The 14,665-nt window shown below is 37.2% G+C and overlaps 2 protein-coding genes and 1 long non-coding RNA gene across 3 annotated transcripts in view; 1 reads left to right on the forward strand and 2 right to left on the reverse strand.

Annotated features, from left to right (window-relative positions):
* The window catches only part of LOC134815123 (uncharacterized), a 29,281-nt gene extending 20,814 nt beyond the window's left edge, over positions 1–8,467 (forward strand). Inside the window, exons 13-17 of the mRNA XM_063823620.1 lie at positions 6,044–6,281; positions 6,479–6,573; positions 6,770–6,947; positions 7,086–7,184; positions 7,469–8,467. Coding sequence (XP_063679690.1) covers positions 6,044–6,281; positions 6,479–6,573; positions 6,770–6,947; positions 7,086–7,184; positions 7,469–7,558 — 700 coding nt within the window. The 3' untranslated portion in view covers positions 7,559–8,467. The remainder of the gene's footprint in view (positions 1–6,043; positions 6,282–6,478; positions 6,574–6,769; positions 6,948–7,085; positions 7,185–7,468) is intronic.
* LOC134823959 (mitochondrial proton/calcium exchanger protein-like) overlaps positions 1–14,665 on the reverse strand; it is a 93,328-nt gene that overhangs the window by 65,804 nt on the left and 12,859 nt on the right. The window lies entirely within an intron of this gene.
* On the reverse strand, positions 445–1,746 carry LOC134823208 (uncharacterized). The gene is made up of 3 exons (XR_010161265.1): positions 1,581–1,746; positions 1,196–1,441; positions 445–1,041 (listed from the first exon to the last, which is right to left on the reverse strand). It is a non-coding gene; the product is annotated as an uncharacterized LOC134823208 (long non-coding RNA).

Genomic DNA, 14,665 nt, shown 5'->3' on the forward strand with positions numbered 1-14,665 from the left:
GTATTTGAACCCAAGGTGGAGTAGGTTGTTGCTGGTTGCGCGCGGTTGTTCGCCGAATGATCGTGAAGGTACGTTGATCTGTCATCTGTTGCTGTAGAAGTTGGAGGATGTGGAGGAATCGTAATCGAATGATCATTCATATAGCTGTGCCCATTATTTAAATACCATTTGATCAGGTCCGGTCGTAATAAATTAGCCCAACATGCACGGCAGAGCATATTGTCATAGCGACCCTAGCAAGTGTAATAGTGTATAGAAACCAAATTGGGAGTTGGGAGTTATAGTTAGCCTAGTAAGTATAAAACAATTGGGCATTTAAGTTATTATACAATACTTCACATTGTGCTATTATGTTTCAGAGTTTAACGTGGATTACTATTTTAAGTGACGCTTTAGAGTCACAACTTTGAAGACAACTTCCATTTTACTAAATAAAATATGCACTTTATTAAGTAGCTTAAATAATTTCAAGGTTCTAAAGGTGTCAAATAAATATTTCACAAGTTACAACCGAAAAAACACACACTGGTATAGAAGTATTGATAATTAGTTTTCCGAATAATCATATTTGAAGCGAGAATGATAGTGCTAAAGTCATAATTGTAATTAGTTGTTCGGATCGACAGTTACCGTCCAACAGGTTAAAAAACAAAATCTGTTAAACAAGGTTCAAATATTCACATTCCAAACTTACTACATTCAAGCTTTTATATAACACGGAAATACGTAAATGATATTCAAAATCAGCATACAAATAAACAAAAAGTTAAGTCAAAATAACAAACAAAGTAATGAAGCTGCTAAAATTCCCTGAAATACCAGATTTAATCATTAAATTCAGGCGGAAAAAGTGAAATACTGTTTAAAAATTAAAGTTAAAATCAGTTTCCAAAATTACTGTACGCTATTTCACGAATATTATTCACTACCGAGAACATCTAATGCTCTTTTTGCAATACGAATATTTACAACAAGACTCCTTATCAGCACCGTTACTCCTCTCGCATTGTTTCCGTATACTCTTCCTGAAGGCGGAGCAATCTGAAGTTATTTAGGATCTGTTACGTTAATGGTGATGTAAGATATTCTAAGTGCCTATTGTATGATTTTTTGGCTTTATGTGGTTCTTTGCACGAAACGTAAAGGTCACTTAAGATTCTATCTTTGGTAATTAACCTATGATTTATTTACTTACTATGACTACAACTGCAGTTCCACTTGTAGTCGTAGGAAGACTGCAGGCATCTCCTGGTACGTTCATCAAATGATGTTGGAGAAAAGATATTTGCAAAATCATCATTTGAACATTGGCTTGTGGTAGCCTTTGTCGCTGGTAAAATTAAATCCTCCGGCGCGGACGGAGACATGGTATCCTGATGCTCGTTCACCTCAGGCCCAATAGTTGCGTCAACAGTTGCAACATCTGCTTCTTCTCGGCCTCCTGAAAAAGGAGACATGAATAGTATTGGAAAATATAAAAACTGGTACTATTCGAACAAGTTATTTCGCTATATCAGCCACCTTCTGGTCAATATTGAATGGTGTTTTGTTTTACTTTTAGTCAGTAACAAAGTTATTACCTTCTTTTTTAACGGATAAGAAGTAATATAGGATACCCGCAGTCACAATGGAGATTATCAGCAAGGAAAACACACAAATCCACACATAGTGCTTTTTATTGGATCTCTCCTCTGCGCTTATCATTGACTCGGATTCCATCCTGTCTTCTGCCATAGCTGTTTCTAATTATCTGAGTAAATTACAATTTCATTTCAAGCAGAATTGGGCTGGGCAGGGACTGGTATTATTAGGAATCGTTTACATAGTTGGTTAGCAGCTTAATGTGAATCCTGGAGGGGTTCTGAATTGCTGAAGGTTCCCGAAGGGGGGGGGGGGGGATGTTGGGACGGAGGTTTTAGCCATATTATATGTGAGGATTATTCTACCCGCTTGAAGGTTAAAATTGAGCTAAATATGAATTATCACACTATGTCTTGAAAACGGTTAAAGATGGTTTCGATAGTTTTGGCCTGGACAAAAATGAGCAGTAATAGAACAACAAAACTCGAAATTAAAAATAAACATTTTTAGCTCAAATTAAGAAACGGACAAATTACTCAATTAAATGGGTAACAAATAAAACAAGTTTTGTCACAGCGCTCTTGTTGCAATACCGTGGGAACTGTGGCGGCTGAATTTCAGTCGTTCAACTCAGTCCTGCAAGAGTAAAGATTGAGATACTGATTACTGAAGATTTTTTACCTGCAATTTTATAATTATTTATCACCGTGCTTTTTAATACCAAAAACTATAGATATTAAAGAACTATATCATGACTAAACTGACCCATTAATAATTTTGGTGACTTCAGTTAATTCGGCTTAGGTATTCCAGCAATGTTTATTAATTACACAAGTTAGACGATGAATAAGCTGGAATGTTTTTGAAAATGAATATATTATAATCAAAATTACGCTTCTATTGTGCATAATAACTAAGATACCATAGCAGAATCACTAAGATACCATCCATGGTGAGAAAATAAAATGGTGGGAAAATTGTGACGTTGATAAAGTAGGTTGAATGATTGATAGAGAAGTGGTTAGCAGATAGAAATCTAACGTGTATACACCACTGTAAATAAGTACCTTTTCAGGCCCCCTCCTTACGTTAAAAGTTCAAAGCCTGGTTACATTTTGAAAAACTTTCAAGTAAAGAGATTAACCAGAAGGAAATTTAATTGTTTGGAAGTCCTAGAGAGCAATAAAATTTATCATTTTGCTCCACATTTTCAACCTGTGGCCACCATTCCAGTGATCTCTCTCCAGAACCTGCTCTCTCATTTATTTATTTTCAAAGCGTTTCTAAACTGCATAAAATTTGCAGGGGCCCTGATCATCTTGTCACAGCAAGCACATGGAGAAACCCCCAGAAAATTAATAATAACTTAAACTGATGTTGCAAAAACCTTTTAAAATAAAAAATTCAACGATAGCCCTAGCCGCAAAGGTAAAAATCTCTCGCAAAAATAGCCAGGTTAAAAAAATTTTAGCTTACGTTAAGGTGCCACTTTTTGAACTTATTTTCACCTATGCGTGTATACAGCTACAGTTTATTTGAGAGGCTACAGATACTAGGGATTGGGATCATGTATATGTCTATATGTCTCCAGCAAAAGTTAATGTTCATTTAAAAAAAAAGAAGATTCAACTCACACATAAAAAATGTTACTCTAAAAAGTGACAAATATATACACCGCTCAGTCAATTAAAGAATAAATAGATATAATGAAGGTATTGTTTTAAATTTGAAGTATTAGGTTAGTATGATAGGTATTTGACACTGCATTCTATAATATTATTTCAGAAATATCACATAGCTATAGCCTAATAGCTAATACTGTAGCAATAAAATATCTTGTAGTTCCAGGAGGTCAAGAAACCGGATCCAGGAAATAATTTTGGGGGAGCTTTTGAAGAAGAGGACGTTCGTGATTCCGATTCTCTCAAATGTGACAGTTTTTAATCTATTATTCTACGTCTTGGTTCTTATATCTCAATCTTTCAAATTCGTACCAAGCAATATTTGTTGAAACTCAACCCATGCCCATTTATTCCCCAATTTTTGGTCAAATAGGCATGGGCATGGGCTTAAAGATAGCTAAAACTTAAGTCATGATAAAAATAAATATCACCATTGTGTTGGCCGTCCTCAAATTAGTAATTAAAGCTATATTTTAGCTAAATTAGGTGTAAACAGTAATATAAGCCTTTCTATAATAATGGCAATAAATATCAACTAAATATCGAGACCGGTACTGGGATACATTGAATATGGAGGATCGATCTAGCGACCTCTTAAGTCGATCTGGGAAAGCCATAGAAAATGTGGATGATTTCATCTACTTAGGCTCCTGGATTGAGAGCACAGATAGGGAGATAAGGGTTAGAAAGGGAAAAGCGTGGGGTGCCCTACATAGACTGAAGGATATCTGGAAATCCAAACTCTCAGAGAGCCTTAAGATTAGATTGTTCGTAGCGGCTTGTGAGTCAGTACTGCTCTACGGATCAGAAACCTGGACACTGACAAAGGCTTCAAGAGAAAAGTTTGGACGGGACATACACAAAGATGCTGCGTATGGCGCTGGGTATCTCATGGAAGGACAAGGTCAGCAATATAACTTTGTATGGTAGCCTACCAAGGCTGTCAAACAAGTTACGAAGCAGGAGATTAAAATTGACGGGACACTGCATCAGACATCCTGAGCTACTTGCTACAGAGATTTATGGACGGTTTTTTACTTGAACGATGCCCAATACAAAGCAACTTATAATGAGGATTTATAATGAGGTGACTGGAAACAGTGTGTTATTGTCGGATTTTTTCATGGACATTACGTAATAATAATTGCCTATTTAAGTATTATCGGCTATAGAATATAGATGAAAACAAAAGTATTGCCTGAGAGAATTGTTTGCTAATAAACATGGTGTAATGCAGGGATATATGAAGGGGGGGGGAGGGGGTTATCTGGCGTAGATCAGACTTAGTTCCGACATAGTAGTAGTAGTAGTATGGCCGAGACTGGTACTGGGATAAAACGTGACGAAAACACAAAGGTACTTGCTACAATGTTATAAACTCGTCAGACTTACATTGTCCCCGCCCTTAGTGTCTTGCCACCAAGATACTTTAACCAAATTGTACTTAGGATAATGAAATGGAAATCAGTTTTGGTATAAGTGCTCCTAACAATACAATGGCCACAGACTACAGACTACAGAGATTTATGGACGGTTTTTTGCTTGAACGACGCCCAATACAAAACAACTTATAATGAGGATTTATAATGAGGTGGCTATAGAAACAGTGTGTTATTGTCGTATTTTGTCATCTAGACAGTACGTAATAATAATTGCCTATTTAAGTACCGTAGATTGGGGTAAAATCGCCGTGTCGGGGAACTTCGCCACTATTTTTCAAATAATCATTTTACTGTTTTGAATTGTTAGGAGATCGAGTTTTTGTGCAGTATTGTGTTAAACAAATGGTTATGAAGGTATTCCTATTCAAAAATAAACTTTCACTATGTTAAGTAACCTCAGGCAACATGACATAATGCAACTAAGTGGCTAAAACTTTCGGCTTGCATATTTCCCATATTTTCCAATTATATCCTTAATAAATTCTGTGTGGCATCATTAGCATATATGTCTTGTTCATTGTATCGACGGACAGTCTAGACCGCAATGAAAATGCTTGTACGTCGTGCAATACCTCGTATGATGGCTATCATACCGGACCCGATTGGTCCTGTTGTCTTGTGAGTGCAAATTTGCGGGATTTGCGAATATGGCGAAGTTACCCTTAAAACGTTGTTCGTATTGGCGAAGTTCGACTACATTTCTACTTCATCCCGGCGATGTTACCCGCAGCATGGCGATGTTACCCCAGCGACTAAATTGCCCATTGTAACACGCAGGCTAGAGCTAGATAAATAAAATTGGCAGGTGTATCAAGGATATATAATTGAGTTTCGAGTGGTATCATGGTGCTTAGCACCGAATATGGTATAGTTTCAGAATGGCGAAGTTACCCCATATCGCAGGGTAACTTCGCCCTGATTTCAGTGGCACCAATCTAGCTGACTATTTATGCGTGGCTGATGTGGTTCATACGAAAACATTTGTTTTACCAATCCTGTTCATATGAGCTATAAACTTTTTCAAGTACTCGTGTCGTATTTTCTAAATAACATGAAATAGCTGTAAAACATGGCGAAGTTCCCCCATTCTACAATCTACGGTATTATCGGCTATAGATGAAAACAAAAGTATTGCCTGAGAGAATTGTTTGCTAATAAGAATGGTGTAATGCAGTATCAGACTTGTACACTATTACTATTTTAACAAAAGCGCTTCTACTCACATTATGATTGGTGCTATTCAGAACTCTCCTTACCGATATTCATAACTGTTAAATTGTAAGTTATTTAGATTTTAACTAATATTATTTTATCATAACCCCCTAATTACAATTTTAGCACGACAGAGACCCTCCACCTGGGCACGTACGCTACCAACCTGTTCTGCTCCAACTACACCACCCTCTCACCCCTCTCACCAGAACAAGGACCCTACCTGTTAGCCCACGTGGGTAGATTAGTGGAGTCGGGGCTGCCACGTGACCAGATCCAAGTGGACTTGTTGGTTCTCTTCAGACACGTCATACAGACCGAGCTGAAGCGTGGTGACGAGGCAGATACCAACATTCTAAGGAAGGTGTGATCTTGTGGTGTTTAGCATGGTTGTATTTCAGTTCATTTAAGGATATTTAACTCTTTTGTATTTCAATTTGCTGTTTGATTTAAGTATTGTTCGGAAATTAGAATACGTGGATTTCCAGTGAATAATACGTTTACATATTATTCTTACGTTCCTTGGAAATTCTACTTATCCAAAAATATTGCATTTTGCAGGTAGCCCTGTTAGCAGTGGAGCAGTTTCCTCAGATACAAATGTTCTGGGACCTTTTAAAGAAACATGTGACAATGACTAGTAAAATATGGGAAAGGTATTATAAGATGGCAATATTCACAATTCTGAACTTTATTCAAGTTTTCGTAAATGTATTGTAATGGAAGCTTAGAGAAGGAATCGTTTTGATGAAGTATTAGGTAGATATAGATGCTTTTTTTCTTCAAGTTTGTGATTATTTGTTAAACTGATTATGATCGTAGCTACCCTCCTCACCCCTCCATCATATCCAGATTATTAAAGAGCAACCAAGAAACAATGTGGTACTGCAGAGTTACACACGAGTGTGACAAGCAGGAAACTCACCCGGATATCAACCTGACTAACCGGATAATATCCCTGGCGGTCACCTCTGTTGATACCTTCCCTCGCTCGCTACTATTGTGGGAGCTTTATACTCATATCTCGCAGGTCAGTAAACTGGAAACTAATGAAATCGTGAATTGTATTTGAAGTCATTTTCAAGATAATAATATGTCATGTGAAGAAAGACTATTGAAACTGCAAACAATAACTAGCGCAACTTAGATTAAATTAAATATTTTTCAGAAGTACGATACAAAGTCCCTGAAAAGTGTTCTCATTCGATCCATCAAGGAAAATCCTTCTATGAAGCAATTTTACCTACAAGCTATCCACTGTTGTCCCGTAAATTAAATTTCTTCATCGCTATTTAGTTTATTTTTTAAAGTAGTGATCTAATTTTGATCTCTTTGTTCGATATCTAGCTATACTATCAAGATAATTTTGTATTAAGTGTGCCGCTTGCCGCTTAAAACCCCTCTCTTGCTGCTTAAAACTCCTCTCTTGACGCTTAAAACCCCTCTCTTGCCGCTTAAAACCCCTCTCTTGCCGCTTAAAACCCCTCTCTTGCCGCTTAAAACCCCTCTCGGTTATTCAACCTTTTAACTAACCCTGGAAATTAATTCCAGGAGGAGGCAGAAACAGTGTACGAGCTGATAGAAGAGAAACAGATCAGGCTGAGAACTCTTATAGAGGAAATTCAGATGTTCTGCCAATGAAAACTTATCAGATCACGAGATCTTCACCTAAATGGATGTTATTCTAAATGACACTGTTCTTTATTAAGATATATATGACAGCAGATAAAACAAACAAGTAACTGAGAAGAAACACTGAACAATAACTAAATTTGTTTTTCCAGTTAGATTGGTTATGGTTTCTGGTAGTACGCGGAGAAAAATGAGATATGTTGAGTATTACAGGAGCCCTGATTGACCTTCCGTGGTATTGGTGGTATGTTATTTCAACATGATTGTTCAGAAGTTGTGACTGGGATTGCAAACAAAATGCCAAAACTCGTAAATTTCACCAAATAAAACGCAAAATTCCTGTTAGTGATATTTGAAAACCGAATAATGGGGATGATCATCAATCTGAGAAATTCTATGCATACAATATTACTTTTTCAGCTGCAATATCGTTAATTGATAAAGATAATTGTCTGCTCCCATTTTCCAAGTTGAAAAACAATCTTATCAGAAAATGTCCCTTGTAATTTTGTTACCCATTGTCCAGTGTGTCCAAGCCTAATAAGAGCTATTTCGTGTTGAGAAATTGTTTTCTTTTCCCGTTAAATGGCCGGTACGCCCGACGTTTACCTCTGTTCTCTTCTTCCCCGTGAAGAACTTCTTGAAGACTGTTTTCCTCTCCCATTGCCCGTTTATGCAATATCAAGTTATCCTCTTCCTCCAGGACTTCATTTTCTGATCCCCTCGGCATCTTGTGCAGCACTTCATCTTCTGCTCCCCTCTTGTGTAGAATCTCGTCTCCAGCGTTTCGTTTATGTAGAATTTCGTCTCCAATGTCTCGTTTATGCAGAATTTCCTCTTGAGACTCCCTTACGTATCGGGTGTGCTGTGCCTGTAAGTGTAAATATCTTACAATTAGTAATTAACTAACCATAGTGCAATTATAATTATTTCATTGTATCCCAGAATTATCGAGGCAATTGTGTGCAGCAAGATATTTTTGGAGAGGTGAAACAGAGTGGTAATAAAGCAAATTACAACATACTTTTTCCAGCTTGTGCGAATCTATTTGTAATCTGTTCATGATGCTATTATCATTTTGGTTGAACTTGTTCCAAATTGCAATTTTCATAAAAAACATTCTTTTCCCGGCAATTGGCTTAGCTTTTAATTTAGCTTATAAGTATTACTAGAGATAGTTCTTACCGATTCACCGAGCACTTGGAGGATTAACCCAGCCCAAACAGTTATCAGCATAATTGATTTGATTAACCGAGCCATGTTGCCTTCAGTACCTAGTATAAAGTATAGGTTAAGCCACGAGAGTTGTTAAAATGAAATGGCACCAGGAGAGGTTTAATATTAAGTACTATCGGAGTGAAAATTATCTGTTGCATTTTTCAATGGGGTGAATTTATAAACATTGCAAAGCAAGGAAAAATTAAAAGCTGTGGTTTGGTAAAGTGGCCGACAAGTTATAGTATTGCCAATGCTAATAACTATGCAAAAACAATATTCGGAGCAAGTATGATGTCGTAGTTGATCACGTGATATCACCACTGCCCGGAGATTGGGTGAGAGAAGATGCCAGGAGACGATTATCTAGATTGTTACCCACAAAACACCTTCTCTCCTTGTAGTGGCTTACCTGACCCCTTGTTGGCTTCCTGGACAGCCGCTTAGTTTTGGAAGCACTTGAGAAAACTGCTTTCTTTCCTAGAGAGCAAGTACCAAGTATTGGACAGAGGAGTGAAGAGGTTTTATATACCCTCCCTCGAGCATTATGTAATGTCCAGACAGACTAACAACCTTGATCAATATATCTCAATATACCGCCCAATCTCCGGAGATGACGAGCTTTAGTATAATTACCGGTACTGACTGTTAAATATTAGTTTCTGATAAGCGTATAACATCAGAAGCTGGGGGACTAGATTGAGATTTGCGATCTGACGAGGTTACGTAATGCCACTATAAAATCCTGCTATATGACTGGGGACTATAAATCAGGACCCAGCTGCCTCAATACTCCCAGCGTGAGATCAGCAGATCTCAGCAAACCGTTAACACGGGTAACCTTTTATAAAGGGGCTCAGATTTAATGTTATAATAGCTCTATTATGCTGATCAGAGATCCATTCGTCGTATCGGCACGGGGACATTACCAACATGTCCTCATGTTCTGAAATTATAGAATAATCCCTCAGCAATGCTTTTAGCACGATCCACGACAATGCAATCGTGTTTGACAAATAGGTTCAGAATGATATGATGGGAATATTGACCGGGGATATTCTCACATACACATTATCCCAGGTTTGTAGACTGCAATAAGGTAACTTGGAAGAACTGCAGCTGACGGGTGTAGCTGATTGCTTGACTAGAATTTGGAATAGGGTATGTGAGATTGAATTGCAATAGGGACTAGGTAGTGTCCACATATAACGCCACTATCATATTGGAGGGTGGTTTTAACTTGATCGAAATACTGAAGCTTATGTAAACCATGTATAAACTTGCTAATAGAGTACTAGTAGTAGAGGGGAGAGGGACTTGTATTCGTGGTAATATTACCACCACCATTCAGATGTTAAACAACTATCCTTGTTCCTCCTGATGTAGGATTAGATATGTGAGGTAAACAATGTACTATGTAGCTCTGATATAATAAACAATGCACCATGTAGCTCTGATATAATAAACAATGTACTATTTAGCTCTGCTATAATAAACAATGCACCATGTAGCTCTGCTATAATAAACAATGCACCATGTAGCCCTGCTATAATAAACAATGCACCATGTAGCCCTGCTATAGAAATAATGCACCATGTAGCCCTGCTATAATAAACAATGTACCATGTGGCTCTGCTATAATAAACAATGCACCATGTAGCCCTGCTATAATAAACAATGCACCATGTAGCTCTGCTATAATAAACAATGTACTATGTAGCTCTGATATAATGAACAATGTACTATGTAGCCCTGCTATAATAATTTAATAAACAATGTACTATATAGCTCTGCTATAATAAACAATGTAGCTCTGCTATAATGAACAATGTACCATGTAGCTCTGCTATAATAAACAATGCACCATGTAGCCCTGCTATAATAAACAATGCACCATGTAGCCCTGCTATAATAAACAATGCACCATGTAGCCCTGCTATAATAAACAATGCACCATGTAGCCCTGCTATAATAAACAATGTACCATGTAGCTCTGCTATAATAAACAATGCACCATGTAGCCCTGCTATAATAAACAATGCACCATGTAGCTCTGCTATAATAAACAATGTACTATGTAGCTCTGATATAATGAACAATGTACTATGTAGCCCTGCTATAATAAACAATGCACCATGTAGCTCTGCTATAATAAACAATGTACTATGTAGCTCTGATATAATGAACAATGTACCATGTAGCCCTGCTATAATAAACAATGTACCATGTAGCCCTGCTATAATAAACAATGTACTATGTAGCTCTGCTATAATGAACAATGTACTATGTAGCCCTGCTATAATAATTTAATAAACAATGTACTATATAGCTCTGCTATAATAAACAATGTAGCTCTGCTATAATGAACAATGTACCATGTAGCTCTGCTATAATAAACAATGCACCATGTAGCCCTGCTATAATAAACAATGCACCATGTAGCCCTGCTATAATAAACAATGCACCATGTAGCCCTGCTATAATAAACAATGCACCATGTAGCCCTGCTATAATAAACAATGTACCATGTAGCTCTGCTATAATAAACAATGCACCATGTAGCCCTGCTATAATAAACAATGCACCATGTAGCTCTGCTATAATAAACAATGTACTATGTAGCTCTGATATAATGAACAATGTACTATGTAGCCCTGCTATAATAAACAATGCACCATGTAGCTCTGCTATAATAAACAATGTACTATGTAGCTCTGATATAATGAACAATGTACCATGTAGCCCTGCTATAATAAACAATGTATCATGTAGCTCTGCTATAATAAATTGAACACCGTGTAGCCGGTAAGACCTTTTGTTTGGATCCCGAGTTTGCCGTCCAACTGATTTGCTCCTTACTCCTCAAGGCGGATGTTTCAATCTCCCCAGGTCTGATAGTGATTAATGCGGCCCTGCTGCACTAATGCGTTACCTGATTAACTGATTAATTCCTCTCTATTATTGGCTCTACGGTGCTGCCGGTCAACATGCTGTTGTAATTAATTCCACGAATTAACTTTGCTTTCTTGCCAGCCACTAAACATTGCTTAAACTTCTTTGTAATTTAATTGGTAGAGGAAGAGGAGGCAGAGTTTATAGAGGTTCGAAATTTTTCAAACTCTTCGCAAAAGAGTGGTTAGATTCTCAATATTTTATTTAATCAGTTAGCTCCAATCTCTGTATTGCCGCTAACTTAAAACGCTTTGTCTGAATTCAAAAGCATCTCTGTGGGATTTAACACCTTTTTTGTTAGGAAATAAGAATTGAATATGTAATTAACATGTAATGTTTGATATTAATATGAAACTAAGTTTGGCTACACTTCTGGCTCAGTGGTTTATTGGGCGAGGCTAGTTACATTCGTTGTGCAATGTTAGCTTACACAGTTATACAGTCTTACTAGTAACAAATCAGTGATAGGCATGTTTAATGCTTTCTCTTTTATGGCGCAATTTTTATGAAATTTTTCTCCGATACTTATCACAATCGTCTGTTATTACATTCTTCAGTCGCGTCTCATTTTTCATAATTCTTCTCTGACTTTCTACCAATGAGTCGACACAGTTATCAGCTTTATTGGTTAACAATCGGTTAATTTATTGTTTATCAATTTACATTTTAAACTATTACATTCGGGAATATTTGCAAACTCTCACGTTGAAAAACGTGAAATAATTTCTTCGACTTTATTGCAATTAATGGATGGCGAAAAAATGTGTGCCTTTTTCCTCGAAAAGTCGATGGGGAAAATTTAAATAGATGACTCCCGATTTTTGCGGAGTGGATTTGTCCTGTTAGACTACAGTTTTACTCCACAAAAGCTCTTACATTTATCTTAAAGTTAAGTTTATGTTTCAATCTTTGATTTAAATTATTAATTGATTGATTTTTGGAATTTCTTATCAGATTTTAATTCAAATTTGACTGAATGTGAGATCTATAATTTGTAGTCATTATGTCTTGATTATTTTTCTAAAATGAAGCAGGATGATAGTTCTATTATCGAATATGCTAAAGACCCTGCTCTTTGTCGGATCCTTCCAGCTCTCACTTTTAACAAGTATGTGTATTCCGGTTTTAATCTTTTGTTCGCGCTGGTTAGATTGGAAAACGTTTAAGTTTGAGTTATCAAGACTTCTAATTGGAGCAAGGACATAAGTATTTTACAGTTTTTAGGCCAAAATTCGCGACAAGCCATACTGATCCTAAATTTGCAAACATACACACACACACACACACACAATTTGCAAATGGTATTAATGATAGATGGAATAAGAATTTTTCATTTTTAAGGACAAACTTTGCCAGTTCACAGTTAGTGTTACTATGAATTTCGATTACAAATTATAATTCGAGGTTAATAATTATCAAATGCTTTCCTATTTTGACCGCACATTATAAATCACCACTTAGTTCTTATGTTGTTTGTTTCCCACGAATCAGTCAGCTTACAGGTTTATTGTCATACGTTGTATGACCCGCCGCGCACGAAGTGCGCGGCTCCCCCTGTATCGTCCCCCTGTATCGTCGTAACATAGTGAAACGACCGTGGGGGTCGCAACGTCAAACGTGATACAACAGGTTTAGGTAAATTTGAAATTAGAAAACCTTAATCAATCCATTTAAAATTAGTACTTGTTTAAGCATTCCTACGTCATTACGTGTTACGCTAAGAACTCGTCACGGCATTTAACGGGTGATACTCGTAAAATATTTGTTTCAAATATTAGATTTAGACCGTCGACGACGGACGAGTCCAACTCGGCGCGCGTCTTGGTAGGTTATACTTATAAACATACAAGTACAACTCGACATAAACCCGAATAATATTGAATATTATTTTTCGGAATATTCCTTCCAAAATTATATAGTTAAATAATAGTTAAATAACTACCCAATATTAATAAACAATGATAACGCTGTGCATGGTTTCACAATTGACAATGCCCAATTTCAAATTTGCGCTTGTAGGTTTATAACCTACCAAGACGTGCACCGAGTTGGACTCTGGACTCGTCGACGGTCTTGTATTATAATATTTTAAACAAATATTTTACGAGTATCACCCGTTTAATTTGCGCTTTCAATTCCGAAATGCGAAACAAAAATCTTTATTTATCAGCACTCTTTATATATATCGTATCACGTTCCCAAAACCACTGCACACTGCTATACTTTACTATAGACGTAGTGTGTAGTTATAATATTAATAATATAAAATCGTACCCCACTATTAGTATTATATTGTATATTATCAATTATGTAACGCGCATCGAGGGAGAGGAAAGAGTTTAAACTAAAAAACCGTTTTATAGTTCATATATAGCGATATATATACGAGTCGTGCGTTACGGCCGGGCAAATAAGGCACTTTTCTGCTAAAGCTCCTAGGCTCCTGGGATGATTGTTTTATGCAGACTACAGACTAGTACGTGGTGCCGCATCGATAGCCGAGATCTCAGATGGATGATGATTAATAATTACTCTACACTCGATTGTCACGTGACTTTTTTAACCCGTTCTCTCGCTGGTCCTGAACTCAAGAAACGCCGCCGTGAGGCGGGCGCGCGCTACTGCAAGGGCTCTGGATACTGGATAGAGCAAGTCCTGAACGACTATTCGAAACCCTAACGTCTATAATCTGATCCTAACCCAATCCGTGACCATTGGTAATTATGATCTGGCCTTGACCATTGTTGTATCACGTGGTGACCCCCACGGTCGCTTCATTTACGGGTGATACTCGTAAAATATCTGTTCCATATACAGGACCGTCGACGAGTCCAACTCGGCGCGCGTCCTGGTAGGTTGTAAACCTACAATCGCTTCACTATAGAGTTTCGACGATACAGGGGGAGCCGCGCACTCGTGCGCGGCGGGTCATACAACGTATGACAAGAC

This window comes from Bolinopsis microptera, chromosome 1 (genome assembly GCF_026151205.1).
Source record: "Bolinopsis microptera isolate Bmic1 chromosome 1, MBARI_Bmic_1.0, whole genome shotgun sequence".
Classification (NCBI taxonomy): domain Eukaryota; kingdom Metazoa; phylum Ctenophora; class Tentaculata; order Lobata; family Bolinopsidae; genus Bolinopsis; species Bolinopsis microptera.